The sequence below is a fragment of the Ursus arctos genome, unplaced genomic scaffold (genome assembly GCF_023065955.2).
Source record: "Ursus arctos isolate Adak ecotype North America unplaced genomic scaffold, UrsArc2.0 scaffold_23, whole genome shotgun sequence".
Classification (NCBI taxonomy): domain Eukaryota; kingdom Metazoa; phylum Chordata; class Mammalia; order Carnivora; family Ursidae; genus Ursus; species Ursus arctos.
In genome coordinates this window covers 29,536,072-29,563,819 of record NW_026622908.1, presented here as the reverse complement: position 1 = coordinate 29,563,819, position 27,748 = coordinate 29,536,072, and the positions used below count along the sequence as shown (strand labels likewise).

At 56.2% G+C, this 27,748-nt stretch overlaps 1 protein-coding gene across 1 annotated transcript in view; it reads left to right on the top strand.

Moving 5' to 3' along the window:
* Positions 1-16,577: 16,577 nt before the first annotated feature.
* Positions 16,578-27,748, top strand: part of ALX4 (ALX homeobox 4) — a 39,286-nt gene continuing 28,115 nt past the window's right edge. The window contains exon 1 of the mRNA XM_026511861.3: positions 16,578-17,034. Coding sequence (XP_026367646.2) covers positions 16,578-17,034 — 457 coding nt within the window. The remainder of the gene's footprint in view (positions 17,035-27,748) is intronic.

Below are 27,748 nucleotides of genomic sequence, written 5' to 3'. Positions count from 1 at the left end.
TTCAAGACTTTCTCCTTGTGCCCAATGCTTTAGTTGCAGAGACCCACACATTTGCTGTTGTTTGCCAGGGGGCGGGGGGGCAGCACTACTTGTTCTGGGTGGGGGGACAGAGGAAAGGCAAGCAGCCTCGCTAGATGCCCCTCACCACCTCTAGAATCTCCCCCCTCCCCCAAGTACCTCCAGCGGTTACCTGGGTCCTTCCATCTGTTCTCGGTCCTCTCTCAGCTAAATCATCCTAGAGGCCACTTCGTGCTTTCTGAGCTGGTCTCTCCCACATCCTGCTCTACCCCCGAACAAACGCCAATTCCCCAAAAGTGGAGGTGGGGGGCTTCTCCTGATTCAAATCCTCCATATGCTCCCGGTTCTCTGACTCCACTCCTGAGTAGGGGCCGTGTTCACAGTTTGGGGCTTAGCAGTGCTGGTACCCACCCCCCCAACATACACACACGCACACACACGCACCTTGGTTAGAGCAACCTCTTACATATGCATAGGAAAACACACATGTGCAAACATGGGCACATACACAGAGAACACACCTGCACAGACACCTTAACTCTCGAGAGCTAAGCCAGCTCATAGCCCCTCTAGACACAGCACCTCAATCACACATCGGCCGCCATCCAAAACTAACTGGAAATTCCACTAAAATGTTTACTGCAAACCCACAAGAACGGGGAGGTTCTATTCCTAATGCAGAACACCAAAACCATCTGAAAGACTCTCGCTCTCCCCTCAGCTCCCAGGGCTTCTAGGGCCCTCGCCGGCTCCCTTCTGTCCTGACTGCTGAGTCTCAAAACCCCCATTCTCCCACCCCTAGCCTGTCTATGCTGTTGCTGCTTCCCAAGTCTCTGAAACCTTTCCCATGTAAATGCGGCCACTTTTTCTGGCTTCCCTCCCCCTACTCCTTGCTCCACAATTCCTCTGATGCATGGTGGGTGCGGGTGGGGCAAGAAGCCTTGAATACTCAGGCTTTAGTATTTTACATACGCCACATGCACGCACGCACCCACGCATAGTCTTCTGAGTCCCCTTGATAGAGGGTCCGTCACACTCTTCCAATCCCTGGCCCTCAAGGCACCCATACCATGTACTCAGTTAGAGCCCTCCTGCCTTCCTTCTGCCCACCTGGCTTCTAGGCTGCAATGCTGATTTGGAGGAGAAGAACCAGGTGTGGCCTCCCAAACCCTGACCTGGGTTCTGCTTTGCCCTTTTCTGGCTGTGTGAGCCCGGAGGGGTCCCTCGGATACCCTGGGTGGCCATGTACCTAAAAGGTGAGATGTGCACAGCCTTCCTGGCCAGATCCAGACTTGAATGCCAGCTCTGCCACTTCCTTGCTGTGTGTCTTTTGGCAAGTGGTCACCCTCTCTGAGCTTTGATTTCTTCATTATAGAATGGTGTATAATGATCACAACCTGAACGGTTTCTGTGAAAACTAAAGAAAACAAGATATTGTAGGATCGTGAATACAAACATTTGGCAAATGTTTCTTCAAACACAAGAGAAACAAGTTTCCATTTTTGAGAAGGCCTCCTGTTTCCAACAGAATATTCACCTTAAGGGAAGCCAGGTGGGCAAGGTAAGGTGGTGTAGGGTACAGATTTTGGTCTAATATTCCAGGTTTGGCCTCTCAGCTCTGCCCTTCCTGACGGTATGCCCTTTGTCCAGGCTCCAGGCCAACCCTCTGCCTCATTTGTCTTATCTGGAAAATGAAGAGAGCCATAGTACCTTCCTGTAAGACTGCTCTGAAGTGTATGCACTCACTCAGACGAAAAGTAAAATAATAATATTGGCTGAGCACCTGTTCGGTGCCGAGCTCTTCTCCAGGCCCTGGTGTACGACAAACACATAAGGATCCTGGCGTTCTCACGGGGGAGACAGACTGTAGACAGGTCAGCAAATAAATAAGCCAGATAGTGACAGCTAGTGATAAGCGCTCAGAAGAATTCAAGCAAGGTAAGTGACCCAGAGTCCCCGGGGACGTGAACCTGCATCAGGTGCCCCGGAAGACAAAGCTCTGGCCCAAGCTGAGAACTGGCTCTGCCTCGTCAGAGGTGCTCAGTAAATAACACTAACCATTGATGATTGTTACCATAGGTCAGATTCACAGATGGATGAGAAATAGCTTCCGGGAGCTGATGGAAATTCACCCGAAAGAGCAGGTCTTGCTGCCCCGTGTGGCAAAGGAGCGATTTCTGCGGGATGGCCCATCTAGGCTAAAGGCCCGACTTGCTCTAGCTGCCACGGTGTTTCTGGAAGGTCGTGCACCATCTCTTCCTCCAGCCCCCATCAGGCTTTCATTTCCTCAGGCAGAGGCTGAGCGCCAGCGCCCTGCTGCCAACCCGGACGGCACATCAGAGACCGGGACCATTTGCCTTGGGTTTCACGGGGTGTAAAGTGCTCAGCACCCATTAAAGCTAGAGGGGTTGCAGGCTGGGGGCTAAGATCCTGCCTAAAAGGCTCAGAAACACTTTGGAAGGAGCCAAAGATTTCCAACACTTCGGGAAAAGCCCTAATCTCTGGCTTTGCCCTGGAACTGTTTATCTCAGCTTTTAAATGTTGTGGGCCAGGCTGAGAGTTTTATCAGAAGGAAAAATGCAAGGGGCGCCTGTGGCTCAGTCACTGAAGCGTCCGACTCTTGGTTTTGGCTCCGGTTGTGATCTCAGGGTCCTGGGATTGAGCCCCACATCAGGGCTTTGCGCTCAGCAGGGAGTCTGCTTCTCCCTCTGCCCCTCCCCCCACTCACATGCATGCTCTCTTTCTCTCTCTCTCTCAATAAATAAATAAATAAAATATTTAAAAAAAAAAAAAAGGAAAAACGGAGCCAGGATGAGTGAGGTGTCTCCCTGAGAACTCTCCAGTATAGACAAGGTAGCCCTCACTAATCTATCCACCTGCGGCAGCTAATAGACCCCATCTGTGTTTAGGCCGTGAGGAGGGGCCCCAGAGCAGCAGGGACAAGGTATCTGCTTGTCATCTACTTGGGGAAAGGGAGGAAAGAAAAAAAACATTTATAAAGTGCCCGTGACCCCACACCTTCCCATCATCTCTTTTCGCCTCAGAGCAATGCATCAAGGCCGGCATTATCGTTCTCCTTTATCAGATAGGAAAACAGAGGCCCAGAGAGGTTAAGTAACTCACCTGAGGTTGACCAGCGAGTAAGTGGCAGAGGCAGGATTCAAACCCTTGATGAAAGAACGGTTTTCCTCCACAGAGAAAGTGACGTAAAGCAGCTTGGAAGAGACTATTCCTCCCTTCTGGGGAGGGGTGTGGGGTAGAGGTGGGGGAGGAGGAACAGGACCCCTACCCAACCAGCCAACCATGCCCAGAGACCCAGGAGTGGCAGCTAAACAGCCAGGTCCTCTTCCATCCTGAGCACTTGAGGATAGAGCGCTTCCCTACGCCAATCACTTCCCAGGAACGTGCTCGAGTAATCCTCTCTCCGCCTCCCCAGGAACCAATTATGAAAGTTATTGCCAGTTCACAGATGAGAAAACTGAGGTCTCATGTCAGTAAGGGACACAACCCCAGTCATTCGGACTCCAGTGCCTGACCCGCTCACCACCCGTGTGATCTCAACCGCTGAACCGTGCGCGTGTTAAGTGCTAGGCTCTGTGCGTGAGACACTGCCGTTCGCAAGCACGTCTTCCATTCATTGTCTCCACTGACAATCCGAGCAAGCCTCAGGGAGGGGGCGTCCCCCCAAACCCAGGCTTTGACCAGTGGCCCTGTGGGAAGACAAGCAGCGGGGACCGTCAGGGGCTGGGAAGGAGAGGCTGGTGGCAGGAGATCCCCGTAGAGGCCCCACAGCCAAGGCGTGAGGAGGCTAAGCCTTCATCAGCCATCAGGTGTCCTCGGGACCCGGAGCCTTAACCTCCAGGAAGCAGTTACTCGTCTTTGACAGTTTAGAGTTGCACCTCACCTCTCCTTTCTACCTGGAGGCGAAGGAAGGGACCAGAAGGCCTAACTGACCTTTCTTCTGACCTGTGTCGTGGGCACAAGACGGCTAGAAGACAGCAATTTGGAATGAAAGGGGGCCATGAGCTGGTTTCCATATGATGTTGAACTGTTCAGATCCCTTTTTAAAGCAGAAAACAATTAACCGCTCCCCGAACAGCTGCGTTCGTGGAGGTAGGTCCAATGTAGTGACACGGGATTCTCCGACCAGGGCTACTAAGTTCACGTCTTCATTCATTCCTTTGGCATTTCTGCCCGAGCCCATTCCAGCCCCAGATTATATTACAGGTGACAAGTGGATAGAATGAATACTCTTCAGGGGAGGAGCCCACAACTCCAGTAGAGAAAGGGTGTGGGGAAAATTCCAGAAGGCTGAGGCTTCTGTGCCTCAGAAGCTGCTAGGGGGAAGAGAGAAGAGCGTTTCAGACAGAACACATGGCATGGGCAATGGAGACATTCCAGAAAACCCTCTGGGGACCCAGACTGGCCCAACCCAGCCAGGGCCTCGCCCCACCTCCCCCTAGGGCTAAGGCCACTGGCACTTCCTGCTAAGGTGTCATGATTTCCCTCCTTCCTTTCCAAGTGTCAGCTCCCCAATTTGTGGGGATTTTATTAAAAACACACAGTTAATGGCTAGGAAAGAGGAGGCATTTCTGCCTTCTCTCTCCCCACCCTGAGCCCCTACTCTGGCTGGAATGTTGCCATCAAAATAAACATTAAATACGAAATGCTAGAGCTGAGTTATGACTTTTGAGGGTGCTGGGAGAAAAATTTATAGCAACATTACAGTGTTTTGTTAGAAATCTCTTAATGCACCAAAATGGGAAGGTGTGTGTGTTTTTTATTAAAATGTTACACTCTATAAATCCGATCTGCAGGAAGGACACAGGTGGTGACCCGGGGACTCAGCTGAGGGAGCTGTCACTTCTATCTTTGGGGCCCGTCCTGTTCCCTAGCTCTGAGAATAGGTCTCCCCAGCCCCGATTCCTCTCCACATGGCTCTCCTTCTCTGGGAAGGGGGAAAAAAAAAAAAGCTTGTTTCTTCCGTCACCACCCCAGGAAAAGCCACAAAGGGGTGTGAAGATCTTTGTGAGACTTCCCTCAGGGTCTGACTAAAAGTTGCAATTTTCTTAAAAGGCCTCTCTGAGCCAGAGAGCCCCTACAGGGTCTTTATGAAGTTTGTCTGACAGGGCAAAATTTCCTGTTGGTCCATTTTCGCAAATTCAGATTCTGGCTGATGCTGCATTTTTCAAGGGCTTCTTTGTGAAAAAGCAACCAATTTCTGTCTCTAGCCTTCTGTTCTGGAATGTCCTCCCTCAAAAGGGTAGATGATATCAAGGGGGCAGAATGGTGGGTCCGTTTTCTCCTTTTAACCATATGTGGGTGCTCCCTTCCTTAAGGAAAACTGTGAACCCAGGCATGGTAGGTTTCCCCTTTACCTTTCTAACAGTGACCTTCAAGGATTCCTTTGTGACATGAAATCAGAGACTCCTAGCCTGAACAGCAGTCTGGGAGCCCCTGAAGTTGTATGTGAAATTGGGTGTAGGCACCTGTACTGGGTGAAATGGAAGCCCCCAGAAGATATCTCCAGGTCCTAACCCCTGGTACCCGTGAGTGTGGCCATACTGGGGGGAAAAGGGATGTTTGAGATTATCCTGGATTCTCCACGTGGACCCTTAAAGACACAGAGAAGAACGTCATGTGAAGACAGAAGCAGAGATGGGAGTCATGAAGCCACAGGGAGCCTGGAGCCACCTGGAGCTGGGAAAGGCAAGGAACAGTCCTCCCCAGAACAGGGCCCTCATAACTCGTTGATTTCAAATGTTTGGCCTCCAGAGCTGTAAGAGAATAAATTTCTGTTCTTATAAGGCATTGAGTCTGTGGTCATTTGTTATGACAGCCCTAGAAAACCAATGTAACATCTATCTGTATCTTTCTAGAAAGAGAGTCATTTGTTTTCATCCGATTACCAAAGTGGCTCCCCCAAATGGTTAAAAGACACTGATGCGAAATGTTTGTATGAAACTATAAACGCAGAGTCCTCGCTCCTGCAGAATGGGGATGGTACCTATCATTTGGACAACCAGGACCATCAAGCACCTGTTATCTGAGCCTCGTTCTCCAGTGCCCTGTCTCATAATCCCTGCCCTATACACACACACACACACACACACACACACACACTGGTTCCCTGGGTTCTGAAAAAGCACCCTATTCCCACTTCCTCGGCTCCCTAGTTCTCTGACATCAACCTTGCAAATCATTTGAGAAACTGAGCTCCTCTGAAAGGCATTGAAAAGGGAAGTTGTAAAGGTACCAAGTCCTGGCATCTAGCTTGTGTGCCTACTCCCAGCTCCATTCTGGAGACAGAGCTGAAAAAGGAAAATAGGTCCTTTCAAGGTGACAAAAACGTTTTGGAACTAGACAGAGGCGGTGCTTGTACAAGATTTTGAATGCACACTGCAGTTCACTTTAAAATGGCTCATGTAAAAAAAATTTTAATAAAATGGCTAATTTATGTTATGTGAATTTCACCTTTGGAGGAAAAAAAAGAAAAGTAGGCACCAATTTCTACTCTAGGTGCAATAATTAGCAAAGCTTATTTTGTTCCCCACCTTTATCCCCCAGAAACAGAAACCAGTTAGCTTGGCAAGGGAAAGAGTGAGTCCGGTGAATTACTTTAAAGGAGATAAATCCTGAAAGGACTTGACTGGCCACACTTGGGGACCAGAAGAGCCATTGAAGGGCGAGTCATGTGGCCCCAGGACCAGGGGAGGATGAAGAGCTCCGGGAACCTGGTGACCAGGTGATCTGAACGTGACTGTACACTAGGTCATGGTGACTGCAAGCACCGTGTGTCCCTCCACGCCAGGCAAATCCTGCCAGTGTCCCAAGTACCAATAAGAACTGGAGTGGAGGGAGCGCCCACCCATATGGTCCCTGCCCTAGGAAACAAAAGCAACCACCGCCATCTCACAGCTGAGGACACTGAGGCACGGAGAGAAGTGACCTGTCCAAGATCGCGCATCCGCAAGCACAGCGGGGATTAGCAACCAGTTTCGCCTGGCTCTAGAGCCCGCGCCTTTTCAACTAGTCCTTGAGAAACTCAACTCCAACCTGGAAACGAATTCCATTTAGAGAAAGTAGCTTGGAGCTTCTGGCGCCCCTTAGGATGGCAGAGCAGCTGCGGGAAAACAGGCGGAGGGAGCAGGCCGGGCGTCCAAGGCCCCACAGGGCGTCACTGCGCAGACGCAGCGAGGACCCAGGGGCCAAAGTCTGTCCCGCAGCCAGCTCTGCGGGGCTTGTGGTTCCCTGCGTATTTTCGGGACGGGCGGCTCCTCTTCGTGGCCAGGCTCTGCCTCCTTCGGTCTCCAGCCCTTGGGCGAGGACCGAGGGAGAGTGCGTTGCGTAGATCCGCAGAGGCACGCGGGGGACCTGAACTGGCTCCCAAGACCCTCAGGGAAAGTGCCACCAGCTCGGGACTTCGCCTCTGTCCTCTGGTGGCGGCCCAAATCGGCGCGAGGCTTTAGATTTGTTGTCTTTTACCCTGTCGGCTGTCTTTTCGGTTTTCCCAGTTGATTCACTCCAGTCTGGGGCAACCTGGATAGGTTCCCCTTAGGGCTAGGCGTTGGGGAACCAAGGCCCCTGCTTTCCCCTCCCCCCACCCAGCCCTCGCTCCGGGAGAAGAGGTCGACTGAAGGAGAGGTGTCCCTTTGCCCGCCGCTGTGCGCTCTGGGCCGGCTGGGGCGCGCCGAGGGAGCGAGCAGCCGTGAGGCCAGCTGTGCGCCCACGGGTCCCAGGGAGGGAAGGACCGCAGGCAGGGTGGGAGAGAGAGGGTCCAGGTCAGACCGCGGGTGTCCTGAGACACCACCCTCGGGTCGAAAGGGATAGGGAGGTTGGGAGGCAGCTAGTGAGAGCAGGAGGCAAGACAAATGGAATAATCGCTATGGCTTGCTAAGCACCTACTGTGTGCCCGGCACTGTGCCAAGCTCTGTAGCTGTCTCTCCTTCTGTCCCTGGTTTCTAGGGTTGCTCAAGCACTTTTCTCTCTGGCATTCTCCATTGCCCTGCCCTTCCCCTAACCCTCCCTCCCACTCCTCCCTGCCAATCACAAGCCTCAGGATTATGCGGATCAGAATGTGTGGGCTGCCTGCCTCTTATGACAGGTGCTAGGGCCAGGATCCCTCCCTCCCCTGGCAGGCAGCAGGGGGCTGGTGGTTGGGGGATGGGGTGCAGGCCACGGATGTAAATGCCAGCCCCTTCCCCTGTCCCCGCCCTCCCCCCAGCCCCCTGAGGGTGAAGCCCCCCCCCCCCCAGCCTGCTATGGCTGCCAGGACAGATACCAGGCCTGGGAACTCAAAGCACGGAGCTTGAGAGTCAGCCTGACCTCCTGCGGGCAATGTGACTTTGGGCAAGGGGTGTCACCTCTCTGGGCTTCCATTTCCCTGACACCCTACCTCACAGGACAGTGCAGAGCTTACAAAGAGAACCAAGGGCTGTGAAGAAACTGCGCTTCAAGGGCAAGGTGGGTGGGGCTGGGACCTGGAGGGCTGCAGCTATCCTCCTCCCTAAAACCTACACACACACACACACACACACACACACACACACACACCAGCCCCTGGCACCTACCGCAGGAAGAACAGGACTCTGGAAGCTATGGATTCCTTTGGCCTTTTCACTCCTGGTGCTTTGAGAAGAACCGGACTGATCCATGGAGGAGCTATGGCCAGAGAGAAGGATGATTATGACCCATTTCCCCAAAGGTGGGAGGAAAGAAACCTCAAATGGCCATTTCTGCTTCTGCAAGGCCGGGCTACAATGTCAAAACAGCAGAGTCTCCAACATGGAAAGGAGGTGATTACTGTTGTTACTAGAAAATACCTTAACTGAGTGTGATCTCACGTACTCCTTACAGCTCTCCTGTGAAGTGGGTACCGTTATCATCCCCATTTTACAGAAGAGGAAGCAGAGACTTCAGAAGGCAGCCACTTAGCCCTCATTACACAGCCAAAAAGGGACAGAACCGGGATTCAAACTTGAATCTAAAGCTGGGCTCTGGACCACTGATGGAATTGCCATCATGGCACCTTCCTGCCTCCTCCCTTGCCCCTCTTTTCCAGCTCCAGAGACCTCCCCGTCTCCCCAGGCAGCCTCCCCAGCCCAGCTCTGTCCCAGAGAGAATCCAGAAGCCCTCTCTCACCCTCCATGAGGATAACACTGGGAGAAGTGGCAAGTGTCGGAATTGGAGTCAAGACAGCTGCCACTGCCACCCACAAACTCTGGGGCTGGGGGAGGGGGCAAGTGGACAAAGGAAACCAGAGAAGAGGACTCCGGAGGCCAGGGCCCTGGAAGTTGGGGAGAAGGAGACATGGAGTTAGGCACTGTGCTCCCCCCAAGTGATGGGAGCGGAGTGAGGTCTGGTCATGGAGTGAGTGTGGATGTGCCGGTGGGCTTTGGAGATGGTGGGGAACTGAGGGGAAAGGGGGGGTGGTCCAGGGCTGAACTCAAGGATCCCCAGTGGAAGAGAATCAGCCCTTTCCTGCCCCCATAAAAGCCTGCCCCTTTGCCTCTCCTGGCTCCAACTTGGTTGTCTGGGTGATGGGAGGGAAAGACCACCCTTACTAGACAGGAGACCGTTGAGGGGTCCGAGGAGGAGCGTGTGGGCCTCTCTGTTGCAGAGTGAAGGGTGCGTACGGAGGGAGGGGCTGAAGTGCAGGTCTGAGGGACAGTGCAGGTCTTTTGTCCCAGCTCTGCCCAGACCAGTGGAATTTAACCTTCTGGGGTTAGGGAGTCCTCTGAGACTGTTGAAAGTTTTGAACCCTCTCCCCAGAGACAGGAGCACATGGACACACAGTGTGAGGGCAGCCTCAGATCCCTCTGGCCATCAACACTTCTTCCCTCCATGCTGAAGCCTCCATCCTCCCAGCAGAGAAATGGGTGCAAAATTCCTAGCACCTCCCTGGAACTCAGGCTAAGCAGACCAGATCCTCTCCTCCCAGCAAGCACCGCAACAAACCTAGGCCTCATTTCTGTCCATGAGGTGCCTCAGGACCCCCATGGATGTGAGGTGGTGTGTTTGGGCCTCCTCATCCCACAGCCAGTCTTTTCCAGTCATTTTTTAACCTTAAGGACTGCCTTCCAGGAGAAAAAGGACGGGGAGAAAACAGGGGGCAGGGGGCTTTAATCCAAACACCTGGCTTGGGGGTTTGGCTAATGAGAAATATTTGTAGATTTTAATTACCCGTGTCCTCTAATGAGAAATATTTGTAGATTTAAATTACCCGTGTCCTCTCGGGCAGTTACTGATATTCAGGGGTGCTCTGGCTGGGACCCCCAGAGGAGGCCTTCCAGTTCTAACAAGGTCCTCTCGGGATCTAGCAAGGATGAAGGAGGTCGCCCCGGTAGAGTGCAAACCCCCCTCTCAGGAGCTTTCCAGCTGCGTTTTCCACCGGGCTCAACAGACCCCAGTTGGGCCAGCTCTGGCCCTCTGAACTCTCTCCCCACTTACATTTGCGAGGGGAGGGCAGGAACCGGGATGCACCACCGATGGGATGCACCTCCCGACTTCGCCTTCAGATGGGAACCCCAGCCCCACGTGGAGAAACGGGGTGCTGGGAGCACCGTGAGCGCGGGAGGCAGATCCCTGGGGACATCTGGGTGAGCAAAGGTGTGCGTCCTCCATAGGCACAGGCGGCAAGGTGGGTCCTTTGTAAAAACCTCCATCCCTCCCACTTTGTACTACTTTGACGCCCAAGACCCAACAGTATGTGAGCTACGAGGACTCGCTGATCTGGCCCCTTGGGAGTTCTTGCCATTCACAGATTGCTGCAGGGAGATATGCCCCTGAATGCAGGCTTCCTTTGGACCCCCTTGCTCTCCAACCTTATTAAACATAGTGCAGGAGGTGGGGGAGGTGGTTGTCCTCGAAGGGTTCGCCAGCCAGGATCGATGGGGGCCCGGACATGGGAAAAGGCGAAGCACTGAATCTGGGGGTACAGGGCCCGGCAATGAGGAAGGGCCGACCCGGACCTGGTCCCGTGCCTCTCAGACTAGGTCCTCCCAGAAGCTCAACGCTCCTAGGAGACCCCACTCCTTCCGCAGGACAGCTGGGTGCACTTGGGTGCAGACCTGCTGTGTCCTGAGTCCCCCACCCCTCACACTGACCTCGGACCTCCTGGAGAACCTTGGTGGGGCAGTGCCACCCTCCCCACCTTGGTCCGACAGGGGGCGCGGCCAGCCCAAGGGCAGCGCTGGTGCGGGAGCTGAGCAGGCAGGTGCCTCAGTGTCTGCATTTGGGGAGACTGGGGCGGGATCTGGGAGGCTGGATGCGGGTGGGTCCGCGCATATGGCCAGGGCTGGTGATGGCTCCGAGTCCCTGGCTCGGCTCACTTCTATCCCGCACCTTCAGCACTGGAGAAGTGAAAGCCTCTCTGCGTGCCCTGCAGACCAGGGGGATCGGGAACCATTCAACCCTCGGGTCCCTAGAGATCCTTGAGAACCAGACTTGCTTCCAGAGGTCTCTGACAATGCAAAGTGTTCGGGGGCATGGGTTCTGATGTAAGATCACCTGAGTCTGAATCCCAAGTCCTCTGTTCTGCTGATGATGCTAAGCAGTTGCTTCGCTTCTCTGTGCTTGGCTGTTTTGATCACTGTAAAATAAGAATAATAGTACCACCATGGGGCTGTTGTGAGGACTGCAAAGATCTCAAAGTGCAAGAACTTACTTGTAACAGTTGTCCAATACATTGTTGCTAATACATTATTTCCAGAGGGTGAGGCTGGGGTACAGGGATCTGCAGGGCGGGGAGGGGTCCTGTGCAAAATGTGTTAGATTCCTGCCCTCCCCAATTTGTCTCTTGACTCTTTCTGCCCATTCTGCAGGTGTCCAAAATGGCCTTTCATTGACCCCAAACTTCTGAGCAGTTTTTTTTGCCTCCTGCCGTTTATGGGATGGGGGGGCAACTTGGAGCCAAGTAGTCCGCACTTCCAATGAGGTGGGTGTGGTCCTCATTTTACTCACACTGCAAGTTGAGGCTTGGGGCAGGCAGGAGAAGTCCCATAGAAAATAAGCCAGTCTGCGTCTGCCACCCCACCCCCACCCCGGGGCTACAGTACCCAGGCCCTGAGCTCCAATGTTTGTCCAGTAGGGGCGAGAATGCGATCGGGAGAGCTCAGGGGATGGTTCCAAATCTGTCCCTCCCTTTGAAAGAAAGGTGTGTCTGCTGTGCCTTTCCCCAACCCAGAACCTTCTAACCAACTCAGTCCTACATGCCTGATTTCCAGACTTCCAGCCCCTAACTACAGGGACTGGGCAGTTACCCTCCAGCGCTGGAGCACGCTCCCTTGCTATTCATTCATTCATTCATTCATTCATCCATCCATCCATCCATTCATTCATTCATGTGTTCACTCCTTCAGCCATTCTTTCAATAGATACTACTGAGTATACCAGGCACAGTACCAGGCACTGTATTTCCTACTGGAGAGACAGTAGTCATGAACTCACATTCAAGTAGGAAGACAGACAATAAACCAAGATCAACAAACGTGAAAATAATGTCGCATCAGCATAGATACTATGGAAAAACATAAACAGGCAGATGTGACCGAGCAGTCGCTGGGGTGGTGAAGGAGGATCTCCCAGAGGAGGTGACCCTGGGCACTTGGCCTTGACAAAGAAAGGCATTTCTTCAGCACTTCCCCTTCCCCAGCTCTGTGCGGAGCCCTCCAAAAGGGAAAGCTGCTTCCAGCCCTCAGAGGAGGAGTTGCAAAAGGGAGGAAAAGGGGGGGACAGCTGTGGTGTGCCTGCCAGGGGTGGGGGAGCAGGACCTGAAGCAGAGGGCCCTGCTGACCCCCTGCTCCGGTATGCAGTGAAGTTAGGGAAGTGCAGAGATGGCCCAGCCAGGCGCGTCAAGAGCAGTCCGAGGAGCTTAAGACAAACAGCAAGCCAGAGGGAGCATTAGCTGCAGGAGAAATCACCCGCCTGGAAAGCAGAGGCTGGCCCCAAAACCTGGCTTCAGTGCCCTCGGAGCAGCCAGGTGGCTGGTAACCTTCATAGGGGAAGTGCGTGGGAGTGGCTTGGCTTTTAGCAATGGATGGGGGGATGGGCGGATGGATGAACAAATGATTGGACACACACAGACAGAAATAACCAGCTACACTCATTAGTGTTCTCTCCTGAAAGGTGTGTTTTTGAAGGGACTTGGGAGAGGGGGTCAGTGACAGTTTTCACATGCAAACGACATGCCCAGAATGTTCTCATGTGGGTCACAGGCAAACCCACACACAGGTTCATGCCTACTCGCTGGCAGGCAAGTGGTCACTCTGAGTCCGTCCGTGGATAGAAAGGTAGAGCCCTGGCTCTCACGATGGTTCCAAGGACGCAGGACTTCAGTGCATCAGAGGGATTCCATTTGAAGGCATCAAATGCTGTGCCTTGGGTTTGAAATTCCCCAGGTAGCTGGGGGAAAGGCCGAGGAATGAGGCACTCGTGAAACAGGTAATACAAGCGAAGGTGGGCAGGTGGTGAGAGGCAGTGCTTAAGGAACGCTTCCTGGAACTGGGCGGGTTTTTTGCTCCGAGAGCTCTGTAGCAGCGCAGAGGTTACTGGAGAATATCGTGTCATTGCCACTGCACCTGTCTTGCACCCACGCATTTCGATCCTCTTGGTCTTCCCCTCGTGTGTAGGCCTGGAATGAGAGGGGTGGGGGAGAAGTAGAGGGTTTCCTGCCACGGCTAGGATCATGGAACGGAGTGTCTGTTCGCTTGGGACTCTGTGGCAAAAAATTCACCCCCAAGCCTCTGAACCACACGCCGTTTTCGTTCATTCATTCAACACACATTTTATGAGGACCTATGATGCATCAAGTCCTGTAGTGAACAAAACAGGCTTGGTCCCTGTTCTGAGAGAGCTTGCTATTCTCTGGCAGCCCCAGAGAGGTGGGCAGGCTCTTAACTTTGTCCTTAATTCCTGAAGAGGAACCCTGGAACTAGTACAGCAAGGGGCAGTGGAGAGAAACCTGGGTCCCACAGCTCTGGCTTTAATATCCTATTTCACAAATATTTGTGGGGCAGCAGGCGTGGCAGGCACTGCCCTCTAGGAACCTGACTACTGAGGTCAAGATTCACACTGACGTGAGCAACCAAGACAACAATGGGGTCGAGATCGAGACTCAGCCAAAGGGAGCACCGTATCCCACCCGGAGATATGGGAAGGCTTTCGGGAGGAAGGGACCCTAGCTGGATCCCAAATTATTAACAAGACAAAAGCACAGGAATGAGACTAGAGACTTCCAGGTAAGGGAACCCGGCTAGGTGCTGTGCACAGGCAGACCTCGGCGGGTTCTGAGAACTGAAGAAGTTGGCCGGACTGGAGCATTTGGGATGATGGGAGGCTCATCCACTTTTTACTCTGAGGTTTCTTTGAGTTTCGGTCTACCCATCTGCAAAATGGGTAGGACAAGGTGAGTGATGTCACATTGGTGGGGGGTAGCAGGGAGAATGACCTGTGGATGGCTTCTGCCACGATAGATAGGTGCTTAGTAAATATAAGATGAGTTATATATGCGTGGCTTACGACCGTGGGCCAGAGAGACGCAGGTCCCAGTGGGCCGCAGGGGAGGGGTTCGGACCTGCGCACCCCTGGCCTAAGTTTTCGGAATATCTTTATTAACGAGCACTTCAAGGTAAGACTCGATGGAAACCAGATGTGAGATCGAGCAGTCGGCGGCAGAGCAAGGAGCAGAGATACCAAGGGAGTGGGGCGGGGTGAAGATTAGCCCAGTTGAGGTTGGGGGTAGAAGCACGACACCCCAGGTATTTTTTCTTTGGGAGAACTTAGGTGCAGAAGATTGATTTCTGACCCACATCCCTGGGTTCAAGGCGCTCGGGCGCTCTCTTCTTTTACGTTGCCCCTTCACCTCTCACCCCCGCCCATCTCCTTTGAGGTAAGTCCTCAATCCATGGACTTTCCCTGCAGTTTATCAAAAGCTGCTCTAAGTGGCCTCCTTCTAACTAGTCATTCCCCAGTGGGAGACCCGTTTCCTCTACTCTTTGCATTTTCTCTGTCCCCAGTGCCATCCCAGGACCCTGGAGGGACTAGTCCCAGCGTGGGTTCCAAGGCGCCCCCCCCCCGCCAGGTGACCGCACCTCTCTGAGCTTTGGTTTGTTCATCTAAAATTGGGGACCCCAACCTCCACCCCTCACAGTTGTTGTGAGACGGCATAATCGATGACCAACCCTGGGGAAAAGGCAGGACGCACTCTAAAGTTTGCTCTCCCTTGCTGTGGCTCGTCCCAGTGCCCCGAGACGCACACTGCCGAGGAAAACCACAGCCCATCAAATCCAAGCCATCGGTTTTACAGTCGGAGACAGTGAGTCTAGAGAGAGAAGAGGCTGCCTCACCCTTACCCCAAGCCTTAAGCAGGTGACTGTGCGACGACAGGGCGCGACCAGAAGGTCTCCAGACTCCTAGCTCTCAACCCCAGGACCCAAAATCCCCTGGGCTGGGCGCGGACAGGAGGAGAGCGCCCCAGCTCTGCCCCAGGAGGGGAGGGAGGGGACTGAGCTCTAAAGCTTCTGTAACCTGGCCCATCGAAGGTTTCTCCGGTGTTTGAGTGCACACGGGCCCCTCAACACCCGGCCCCAGCGCCCATGTAGGGGAGGGAAAGAGTTAATTAGACAGGAAAGTGGCCGAGCACAGGACTACTGCCGAGGGTGTGTGCTAATTTCATAGAGGGATCAAGAATGGGAAAGAGGGGCTGGAAGCAGAGAAAGAGGCACCCGTGGGAAGGCCCAAAGCTGTGCCGACAAATTCGAAGCTCAGTGTCCCAAGGACTTGACCTACCAGTAGGCTGGCGACCCTTCTGACTCTGACAGTGAAAACGTGTTAGGTGTTTTTTTGTTTCTTTTTTTTCTCTTTTCTTTTTTTCTTTCTTTTAATCTGTCACTAAAGTTTTGCCTCCCCCACCTCCCCTAGGCCAAAGCTTGGACCCGCCAATTCTCAGCCTAGTCTCCGGAGTCCTAGGGTCGGGTCACCTCTCCTGCCCGGCCTAGAATCGGAAAGGCCCTCCGGCGCCTCCGGGTTTAATCCCCAGCGAGGGAGTTAGTAGCATCTCCTTAAGAGAGAGGAAGGGAGGGGCAGGGGGTGTTAAGAGAGTAGGGAGGAGGGGGAGGAAGAAGGAGAGAAGGAAGGAGAGAGTCGGGGGAAAAAAATTCACTCTCCCTCTTTTTTCACCCCCACTTCAAAATTGTAAGAGGGTTTGGGAGATCTGGTCAACTTTCCGAAACATCTGAATCTTTTTACGGCCCTCCGTTCTTTCCCTGGGCCAGCTGTGGGGAGGGAGAAGGAAGAGAGAGGAGGAGGAGGAGGAGGAGGGACGAGAGAGAGAGAGAGAGAGAGAGAGACAGAGAGAGAGACAGAGAGAGAGCGCTAGAGAGAGAGGAGAGAGAGGAGAGAGAGGAGAGAGAGCGAGACTTGGAGGGAGGAGGGAGATCGAGCAGGCCCTCGCGGAGCGCAAGGCCACCGCCTCCTCGCCTCTCCAAACTCCCGGCCAAGGCGCGCGGTGGCGTCCTCGCGCTCTCGCTCGCGCCCCCGCCCGTCGCCCGCGCAGGCCAGGCATGAATGCTGAGACTTGTGTCTCTTACTGCGAGTCGCCGGCTGCTGCCATGGACGCCTACTACAGCCCGGTGTCGCAGAGCCGGGAGGGCTCCTCGCCTTTTAGGGCATACCCGGGCGGCGAGAAGTTCGGCACAACTTTCCTCTCGGCCGCCGCCAAAGGGCAGGGATTCGGAGACGCCAAGAGCCGGGCCCGCTACGGCGCGGGGCAGCAGGACCTGGCGGCACCCCTGGAGAGCGGCGCCGGGGCGCGGGGCTCCTTTAACAAGTTCCAGCCGCAGCCGCAGCCGCAGCCGCCGGCCCCGCAGCAGCCGCAGCCGCAGCCGCAGCCGCAGCCGCCCGCGCAGCAACCGCATCTCTACTTGCAGCGCGGGGCTTGCAAGACTCCCCCGGACGGCAGCCTCAAACTCCAGGAAGGCAGTGGCGGCCACAACGCGGCCTTGCAGGTCCCCTGCTACGGTGAGTGCACGTGCGGGGCGCTCGGGGCTGGGGAGCGCAGGGCCGGGGCTTCGGAGCTTTGCAGACCCGCTCGGCCGGCGGGAGGCAGGGCTCGGCGAGCCGGGGAGGCGCGGGGCCGAGCAGCGGGTGGCTCTGTGTCGGAAAATAGGAACCGACTGTTCCGAGGGGACCGTGGGATCCGTCCTGCCACCTTCATCTCCTCACGCCGAGGGCTAGGAGCGTCTTTGGCTGTTAAAGGCGACCGGGAGTTCGTTTCTCTCGGTCCTCGCCGGTGCCCCAAACCACTCGCTTTGCGCTGCTCGCGGGGCCGCCTCCGAAGCGGATGCTTCGCCCGGCTCGGGTCTTGCGGCGGCAAAGTGGCGTCGCGGCGCTCGGGCGCTCGGGGCGCGGGGCTCCGGGGCTGCTGAGGCCTCGCTCCCCGCAGGCCTGGAGGCCCCCGGGGCGGTGCTGCAGGTGGGAGCGTCGCAGGTGCCGAGCCCGCTGGGAGCCTGGAGCGCAGCCGGCTGAGCGCGGCCGGGATGCGGTGGATCAGGGACACCACGCGGGTGCGGGGCCGCAGACTTCTGGAGCCACCGAAGACCCGAGTTCGCCCCCTGCACACACCCCCCACAAGCCCGGCTCGTGGCGGCAGAGGCAGACGGGCTGGCGTTCGGAGCGTTTCTCCTCCGGCGAACCTGGGAGGCGGCTGGCTCGGAACAATGGTTTAGGACCCACCCGCAAGAAGGCAGGGAGCTAGAGAGTTGCAGGCAGCGCAAAGCTGGGGGAAGAGGGAAGCTTCTGGGTCCTGATTTGGGCCCACAGGGAACCCGAGGCCTAAATGACCTCCAAGCCCCCTTGAGCTTGCGGGCAGGACGTAGGCCTGGGCCCCCAGAGCTTAGCAACCATGATGGAGGAAAAGGCAGCCTGAGGCCAGAGCCGCTCAGCAGCCTCGGCCTTCTCGCCCACTGCTTCGGGATTGACAAGCCCCAGGCTGGCAGAGAGAGAAACCCAGAAGGGAGGGAAAAATCTTCTCTGGGCTAGGAGCCCTGGATACAGGCTCTCCCTGAGGCCTTGGCCTTCAGGCAGGGCCCTGGAGCTGAGCTGGTCCTGACACAGCAATGGCTTTGGCTGCACTGGTCCAGCCTGAAGGGAGAGGCACCAAGACTGGGGACAGACATGGGACATGGTGGAGGCCTTGGTGGCTAAAATAGCCTTGGGAAAACAGCCCATGGCAGACACTTTCTTATCTTCAAACTAACTTTCCAGAGGCTCAGAACTAGTTCATTAGGTGGTTGTTTTCATAAACATTTACACAATTATACACTCGACTACACACACACAACCCCTCCGTCATGAGCCAACACAGTCACACACTAAATACACTCACTTATGTGGCCTCACACACAGTCACACACTCCCAAACCCACAGGACAGGACTGAGAGCGGATTTGGAAAGATCCAGTGGACTTTCCCCGCTTCCTCCACCTTTCCTCCCCACCTTCCTGTTGGAATGAGATCAGGCACTCAGATCACAGACCTTCGAGGCTCCGCACAGGTGCTCCTTCCCCACTCCGACAGGCAGGGGCTGTCAGCTCCTGTCAGCAGGCACCCACCTGCCAGTGCTGCTGACTCAGGCTCCCTCCTCCAGGCCTTACCCAGGCCCCTCCTGGTCCCTGTCACCAGGACTACTGGGTGAGAGCAAGTCTCAGACTGGGGGACCCCTGGAGGTCCATTGTGCAAAGCCAGGGGCCTCACAGGCTCTCTCTCCCGCTATACAGGATTTTCACGTTTTAAAGAAATTCACTAGTGAGGCTTCTGAAGAGGAAGAGACATGACATAAGAAGAGGTCCCAAGCTGCTTCCAACCTCTTGTTTGGCAGATGTCTTCAGGTCCAGAGGGAAAGAGGAAAGGGCTGGCCCCCTCTGGGCACCCTCTCGGAGCCCTGCTGCCACCCCTCCCCACTGGCCTGACCCTTTCTCTAACTTGAATTAGCTGGTTGAGCAAGCGACTCCTCGAAAGCCCTTTTCCTCCTAGAGATAACTGCATCAGTGGGTGGTAAGTGTCCCCCCCCCCACGCCAAGAGAGTAGAAGTCTAGTGTCCTCCAGGTTTCAGCCAAAAGCCTCCACGTGCATGGGAACCTGTGGACACTCCATTCTGAGGACAGGGCAGACCCCTGCCCGTGCTCTGGGCAAAGCCATAAGCTGCAGATTGGGACAAAAGGCAGCCCAGAATCAGCCACAGGACCGCCACTCCCCCGCTGCCTGAGACGAGCACTGCTCAGGGCAAAGCCACAAACAACAAACAGCTCTGTTTATTCGAGCTTCCCTGGCCAGGAGGAGATTTCTGGCCCTTGCAGAAAGATTAGGCACGTGAAGTCCAAGATGAGAAACCAAGGCACCAAGAGGTTGGGCTGTGCCCTTTACAAAGGCAGCTGGGAGGAGGGCCTCTGGAGTTGGCTCCGTAGGCAGCCAGCAAGCAGGGAAACTGAGGCACACGCTGGCGGCAGTTCTTTCCCGCATTTGGAGAGTGCGGACTCCAAAGGGGGTAAATGGGGATCAAAGAAAAAGCCTTGGGATGTTCCCAGGAGCTCAGGGCAAGGTGGAAGCAGACAAAGCCTCAGCCATAGGCTCCGCCGTGGCTGCTGGCGGTCTGACTGCAGGTAGCTTGGACTTTGCAACATTCCTCCCGGCTCTTTTGGTCCCGGGGCTGGAAGCTTGGTTCGGGAGCTGCGGAATTGCACTGAGCTGGAGGCTAGGCCTGGGAGACCTCCTCCGGAACCTCGGCTCCAGGGAGCCACTCCCCGGCATCCAAGCGCCCTAGGGCTAGCGAAGTGCCGGCCTGGGGGGCTGCTCCAGGGCCACGCTGAGAGGGTGCAGGGCGGGTAAGCCTCCTCCAGTCCCTGCGGCCCGGCCTTCTCCTTCTGGGAGCTGCTGAAAGTGGGGGTGAGACATCCTCTCAATTTGTAGGCATCCCTACCCCTTCCTGGGCCTCCGTTTCCCCGTCGGTACTGCAAGTGCGACGAGCAAGCTGAGCGGCAGTGCCCTCCGGGTGCAGGAGAGAATCGCGAGCGAGCTTATGAACGTGTCCCGGTGCAGGAGAGAATCGCGAGCGAGCTTATGAACGTGTCCCGCGGCTTGGCGTGTGCTGCAATCCCGCCTCGCCGGGCTCCGTTGTGCACTTCGGCTTTCCGAAGTCCTTGCTGGTCCCTGGCCCGTCCTTGGGCCCGTGGGCCCCGGCAGACACGCCAGGTTGGAGACCCGGCGTTTCTCAGGGGCACAAAGAGCCTCCTCGTCGCCAGAGTGAGGTTTCCAGCGCATCGCCCCCGAGGCCCAGGCTGCGAGCCCCAAGCCCCCGCCACCGCTGCCCCAGGCCTCAGCCATGCGCCCCGGGAAGCTTCGGGGAGCAGCCCTGCTCCCTCCTTCTCTTTCGCTTTCGATTTGGTGCACGCAGGTTTTCGTTGCTAGCCACTGGCTACCTTGACATCCACCCCGCGGCCCCCCAAAGACGAGCTCGCAGCTCAGAGGTCGGGAGGCGCCGAGGGCCCGGCCGGAGACCCCTGGGGCGCCGCCGAGGGGCTGGTCCTGATTTGTCGAATTAGATGCAGTGTTTGAACGCTACGGGTATTTATTTCCCCCCACACCGACATAATCCACACACCACCAAACCTGTAAACTTGGCCCAGGTCGTATTGGAAGTTAGTCCGAGACCCGGCGTGTGGTTTTGCATAAGAGAAGCCCAAAAGAAGACGGCGAGAAACGGACAGCCCAGAAGAAGCCGTTAAGAGCCCCTGGGTGACTGTAAGATGATCGAGAGAAAATTCCAGCCTGGGAGCTGTGCTGTTGCCGACCCAGGTCACTTTTGGAGGAGGGGCAGAGAAGAAAAATGCTTTTAATGTTGTACTTTGTTAATTTCTATAGCCGTCAGCGTGCTCGAACAGTCGGCGTAAACACAGATGACCTTAAATAGCAAAACGGAAGGCCGGGATTAAAGTTTTTGGTATTTTAAATCAACCAGTTTGCACAGTTCTCTTTATTATAGTTTATGCACAGTGCAGTACACCGCTAAGTGGAAAGTTCGAAGAACTGTTCGTTGTGCGGACACGGGTATAACCACCACCGGGGTCACCATACAGACCTGTATATGTACACGAAAATTTGGGGGAAAATTTTTTTGGTGGGTTGTTTAAAGAAAATTTCAGAAGAGACTTTGAGAGCTGGAGACCCCGTTCCCACCCCGGTTGGTACCGGTGGTGTTTCCTGAGTGGGCTGACCTTGTACCGCCAGGACATTGGCGCCACCCGGACTGGGAAACGAGGTTACTTAACCGGCTGCATCACAAACCTCGCTGCCGTGGCCGGGCTGTCCCGGACTCGCCGAAGCCCCGCGCCACGCAGGCTGCAAAACGGAGCCGAGGTAGGAAAACGAGTTAAAATACCATGCATAACATTTCGCCGAAGTCCCTGAGGACTTTCGTTTTGGAGAGCGGCTGGGCACACTTTTGGGGGGATGTACCTTCATCTGGGCCTCAGCCGCTTTCCTCCTGCAGCTCTGCGCGCGCGGCTTTGTTTTGATGGAAAATTGTACGAAATGGAAATACGGTGGCTTTTGCAGCAGTGGGGGTGAGGGGAGGTTGGAGTGACGCGGGCTCCGTCTGGGTTCCGGCTTCTCCGAGGACCAGGGTGCCCGAAGCAGCAGGCGGGGAAAACTGCCGGCAGCGCCCGAGGCTCCGAGGGCTGGGGTCCCGGAATGGGGAAGCCGCCGGGCTTGGTGGTGCACGTTTTGCGGCTGCAAGGAAACGGGAGTAGGGAAGAGGGGCTGCGACAGAGTGCTTGGCTAGAGAGCGCTCCCTGCCCCCCCGAAACCCACTCCCACGACCCCTCCCCGCCCCCACTGAGGCTCGGGCACTGTTCTGAGTGGGGCGGTAGGAGCCCAGTTCTGCATCTGGATGCAGCCGGCCAGGCGCCATCTGGCCACGTGCTCCCGAAGCCATGGGGGCTCCCCGGATGTCCCTCGCAAAAGTGACCCAGGTCATCAGATTAGGAAACTAAGACAGCTCCGTGCTGATACTGCTCAGTGAATTCAGAGTTTAAGACACCGGGTCCCCTCAAGGGGACCCAAGCACTGCTCGCCTTTGCCAAGTCTGGATTAGACCAGTGAGAAGAGGCCCTTCTTCCAAACAGTGCCCTTTTGCGGAAAGAAGACACACCTCTCTGCTGCCAGCAATCCCTCTCAGCTGCAGGCTGGTGTTTCTCTAGGATCATGGTTATTCCTGGCCCCCAGGGACCTCCCCTCCCCAGCTACAGCCCCCTAGCCTTCTCTGGTCTATAAATGTGCAAATGGGCCACACCCCCGCCTCCTTGAAAGATTCTCCTTCCTCACCCGGTACAGGGGGTCAAGGTAGCCAGGGTCAGCAAAAGCACTGGTGCCTGACAGCCGGTCTCCCTAAAAAGGGTGACTCAGTGGTGTGATAGAAGCCTCCTGTGTGTCCACGGAGGTGTCGTGGGGACCCCAGACCCGACTCCCCACCCCGTGCCCAGGGCATTCCGTTGCCTTACCTATCAAACCAAACACCTCTTCTCTACCCCCCATTCCACCCCGCACGCCCCGCCAGCACCAAGGAAGAGAGGGAGGGGTGGAAAGGGAGTTGAGGCTTGGCTAAGGGGCGGTTCAGAGGAGCAAAAGGCTGGGGATTTGGGTGGTGATGCGGGGCAGGGGACAGTTCCAGATCTCAGCTCCAGAGGCAGACAGAAGGATCACCACGGAGCTCCACTGCACCCTTTTTGGAGAGGAGGGTTTTACTGGGAAATACTAGCGGGATGTGTGTGGGGTTAGGGGAAGAGGGACTGAGGCGCCACCACCCGCCAGGTACCTGTCTTTCCCTGCCGCCGCGCTGCGTGTGCTTGAACGCTCGCTCGGAGCTGCTGGGCGCCTGGCGCTGCTGCCTTGTTCCAGGAAGAGGGAGAGAGCCGTGCGCGCTTCACTGCATTTTTAAAGCTGATCGCCTTCGAGCGGATTCTCCGTCCAAACTGGGGGCCGCGGAGCGTGGGCGTGAGCCCCAAGGCTCTTGCAGATGGACTGCTGGCGACCCAGGCTGTCCAGAGCAGCCCGTTCTCCGCGCGCTCCGAGGGCCCCGGCGGAGAAGACTGAGAGGCCGTGGAAGGTTTGGACGAGGACGCTAAGGTCCAGGGCGGCGCACGTGCGGGGCAGGGCGCGCGCGATCCGTTGTAGATCCGGCGGGGTCTCCACTGCTGTGTTCTCTACTCCCTGCGTGGCCTTGGGAAAGCCCCTTCCCCCTCCGCTCAGGGGTCTGAGCTTGTGAAATGCAGGAGTTTGGACAATTTCCAAAGGCCTTCTACAGGCTTCTGCGACGGTACCAGTCTGGACCCGCCTTCACCCCGTTTCTCTGCCCTCCCTCCCGGCTTACATACAATTTTGTCCAGGAGAAATTGGATAGAGCGGACAGAAAAGTCTTCCCTGGAAGCAGAAACGGGTCTTGAGGGTTCCCTGAGGTGAGCTAAGGGGATACAGGGACAAGGTGGGCGGCAGTTCCAGGGTAAGTAGGCTGGTGGCCCTGGAGGGCCCTGTTTGCCTGCAGGTTCTAGACTCCAGGCTTGGACTTAAAAATGGCGAGGAGCCAACTCCGGAGCGTCTTGGTGCCCACAGATGGGCAGGCTCAACCTGAGGCTCTGGGGTTCCCGGCCCCTCCAGTCCACTCATGTCTCCATCTCCACTCATGGTACCTATCTCCATGCTTACTGAACACCTACTATGTGCCAGCCCTCCTCCTAGGAGAGCAGAGTCCTCGCCTGATACCCTATAGCTTTGGGCCTTCCAGATGGAGATTTTGGGCATAATAAATGCTTACTGACTAGTAGGAGGATGAATGGAGAATTGGAGTCTCACTCAGAGTGTTGCTCGAACATGGATATATATGGGGGCTCTCATGAGCACGAGAACAGCATGAACTCGGCTGGCTTGTGTCCCGCCCATACCCCTTGGGTCTGGGTCCTGTGTCCAAATGTGTTTCAGGGTGTGGCCGTGCGTACTCACTAATGTGCACTCCTGCGTGACAGACATGCTTGCGCCTGTTGTCCCCCGTGTAGGGGAGCTGCATGCGTGTTAGGGGTGCACCTGTGCCAGTTAGGCACTCCCCTTGGGGCCTCCTGTGGCAGGCAGAGCCTCTGCCGTCAGAGTCACTTGTGGGGAAACGGTGACTAATCGTCTGTGCTTCACAGCCTGTGGCCTTCCCAGCCGCGGCTCCCCAGGAAGGCTGACCCGGTGAGTGGCAGCAGAGTCCCCACGTGGAGACCTAGCGTCTTCCTGGGGCCCTGGCAGGGTCCACCCAGCCCACCCACACCACAAAGAGGCCTCCTCCCACCCCTAGCTCCCAAGTATACCCTCTGTCCTGTGTAGCTCAGTGCAGAAGAGAAACCATTATGGGCGCCGTCGTTCGGCACGTTGCAGATCCCATTTAGCAGATGAGCAAACTGAGACCCAGCAAGAAATGGAGCCCTGTAGCCAGGTTAGTGGGAAGGCCGAATGCACAGCTGGGTTTTCTTCCTTCCACGGCTGGGGGTGGGGGAGGAAGGGGTTGGGGGAATATCTGCTGGGCTCACCCACTCTCTTCCTTTGCTGTAACCCCTCCAGTACGTCACACCACTCTCTCTGCACCAAATAGCCCCACTCTCCTGAGAAAAAAGGCGGACTCCACCCTGAGAGCCTGGGGATTCAAGGCAACAGTCGAGTACCTGGGGGGTCCCCGTGGGATTGCAGGGACTCATCCCACCTGTGACTCGGCTGGGACTCCTGAACCCTACAAGGCTCCCTAGGACAAGTTTCTTCCCGGAGTGGTGGAAACCGTGCGGGTGCATGCCCGAGGGAGTTAGCTGAGGCCACATGACCAATCTTCTCTTCTCTGGGATGGCCACCGGTCCGGCCAGGGCATTGGTCATGTCCAGGAGCCTTGCTTCTCCCCCACCACACCAGTGGATCACGGCATTGGGGTGGGCGTCCCACCCGGTGTTGGAAGAGATGCCAGATGTCTGCTGGTGCAAATGTCCTGTTTCACAGACGGGGGACAGAGACGCTGGTTCTCCTCCCCGAACTTTGCCCGTCACCATGCCAGGCCTTTGGGGGACTCTGAGCAGCACAGGACACGGCCCCTGCCTTCAGGTCTGGAGTGGGAGAAAGATCAGTAACTGGGCAAGCCCAGCTCACTGGGGCAGGTACTGGGGTGGGGAAGCCCTCACTCAGGCTGGGGGGCGTGCATGGCAGGAATGGCTGTCCACGGGGCAGGGGGTTTGCAGCTCATGAGAAGTCCCCCCACCCCACTCGGAGGTGAGCCTAACCTTGCCTAGTAAGGGGAGGGCTCAGAGAAGTTGCCACGGAACTCGAACTCGTCGCTGTGTCTTCTCTGGTAGCTGAACAGCCCGAGGCTGCTTCTTCCTCCTTTTCTCCCTCCAGACCTTCTCTGGCGAGCAAGGGATCTGGGTTCAAGTCTTGGCTTTGCCACAGAAATGTGCCTTTGGAACAGTTCGCTATCTCCGCCGTTCCACTCAATCTTCTCATTTGTAAATTGAGGCCGTCTGGGCCTGTCCTGCCCTATGAGGGAGAAGAGTGTGAGGGGTGTGAGGGTGCAGAGAGGTAGTGTGCCTGCAGGCACGTCCTGTCTGGTCAAGGTCTCTGCCATGGAAGGATTAAGAGCCCCGCCCTCTCGCACCCTTGGAGGCACTAGGGTATTGCCAATGATGGCAGGGAGGTGGGGGTTCTGATTAGAACGGCACGGCACTAGGTGACTTCTGAGGCCCTGGGGTTCTGTGCTGTTCCAGGCCTGGGATCGAGGTGCCAGGAGAGAGGTGGATGGTTCCTCCAGGATCTTCAGGAGGCCTCTGGGCCCTGCCACTCTGCCCGATTCATTGTACTGAGAGACGCCCCTTGGGAAGGGGAAGATTAGTCTGACCCGCCAAAGGGGCCAATCTGTTGTGCCTGGCCTGGCTTCCTGACTCAGTTTCCCCATCTGCAGGACAGGGACAATAATGAAGTGAGTCTGGTGGAGTGTGATGCAAAAGGGGGTTTGAGTTGGCCGGGCAAAACCCCTGTGCTGCTGCTGCCACGTGACAAGCCACATTTCCCTGCCCCCGTGGTAGGCAGGCAGCCTACCAGATCGCGAGGGTGCTTCCCTGAATCCCAGTCGCTGCCCCATGGGATAGACCCTCCTGCCATCCCTACTTCACGGATGCAAACAGACTCTGAGAGCTCGAGTTCCTTGCCCAAGGTAGGACTGCTAGGAAGCGAGAGGCAAGTTCTCGATGGTCCAAGGCCCTGAGAGCGTGAAAAGCATTCTTTTGTAGGAGAACCCTAACTAGACTTGATCCTGTGAGATTGGCAGACTGGGTTTTACAAATACGGCCTCCAAAGAGCTCTCCCCTTCTCCACATCTGGGGATGTGGTAGGTGGGGAGGTCAAGGGTGGGCTTGGTGCCCGGCAGGTCAGCGTTCTAGACCTGACTCTGTGACCCTGGGCATAGCTTCTTCACCTGTTCAAGTGTCCTGCTGAGCTGCGGTGAGAATGACGGGGGGGGGCAGGAATGACATAGGGGCCTCAAACTGGTGTGAGGGATTTCTCCTTGAGTTCCCAGAGGCTCCGGGAACATGCCAGAAACTCTGCTCAGGGCAGGGTGGAGCCAAAGACCATGAGAGGGACCAATAATGGGCAAATCTTTCCATTCTCTCTTCTTTCCTCCTTCCTTTGAATCCAGGCCTGGGATGAAAACCCAACTTCCGGTTCTCTTGCACCCTGTTGGGAAATAGTGCATTCCCCACAGGGATCCCTGTGGAGCGTGGGGTGAGGGAGCAGAGAGGTCTTGGGTAGCCCCATTTTGTATGAGCCTGAGTCCTCTCACACTCCACCGTTGGAGGAACACCGCTTTGCCCCACTGTTTCCCCTTGGCTGTCACCAGCCAGGGTCCAGCTCCAGTGAGATGGGTAACCTCCCTCCCCACCCCACCGTCCTCCTCCTCAGGTCTCCCCATTTCCTGCAATGAGTGCTGGGTCCCTCCTGCCCGCAGCCCCAGCCCCGCCTGCCCCATTCCGGGCTCCTCGTCCTTTCCTGCTGCTCGCCTGGCAGGGCCACCTGAGAGCTGCTGCTGTTCCTGCCTGTGTACCCCATCTACTCAGCCCTACCCCCTGGGATTCGGAGACAACCCCCCCCCAAACACAGGGATGCAGCACTCTACTCTGGCAAGAATGCCGTCCTGAGCTCCCTTGATGAGGAGGGGGGTGGCAGCCTTGATAACAGTGCACCAGGCACTGAGGGGGGTGGTGTGGACGGGACGGGACGGGGAGGGCTCCATCCTCCCTCTTCGTAGAGAGAACTGGGCGCAAACACCGCTGTGAGAAGTGCATTGCCAGAGGCTTCTCCTTATCCCACAAATCCCTGGGGCTTGAGCCCTGGGCAGGGAGGAGTGGAGCATTTGGCCAGGAGTGAGTTGATCCCTGACCCCAGGGAGCTGGATGTGCAGAAGCCAGAGTCCCCAGGGGAAGTGTAAACAGACTGGGGCTTTGTGGGTCCAGACATTTGAGGTGGACTTGGGAGGAGCTGAAGAGGAGCTCCCACTGAAGGAGCTGGGAATGGCGCTCTAGACCCAGAAAACAGCGGGAGCAAGGCCTTTGAGGTGGGAAAATACCTGCAGTGTTTGGGAAAGAGCAAGTGTGGGGTGTGCAGGGGGCCCCGCTGG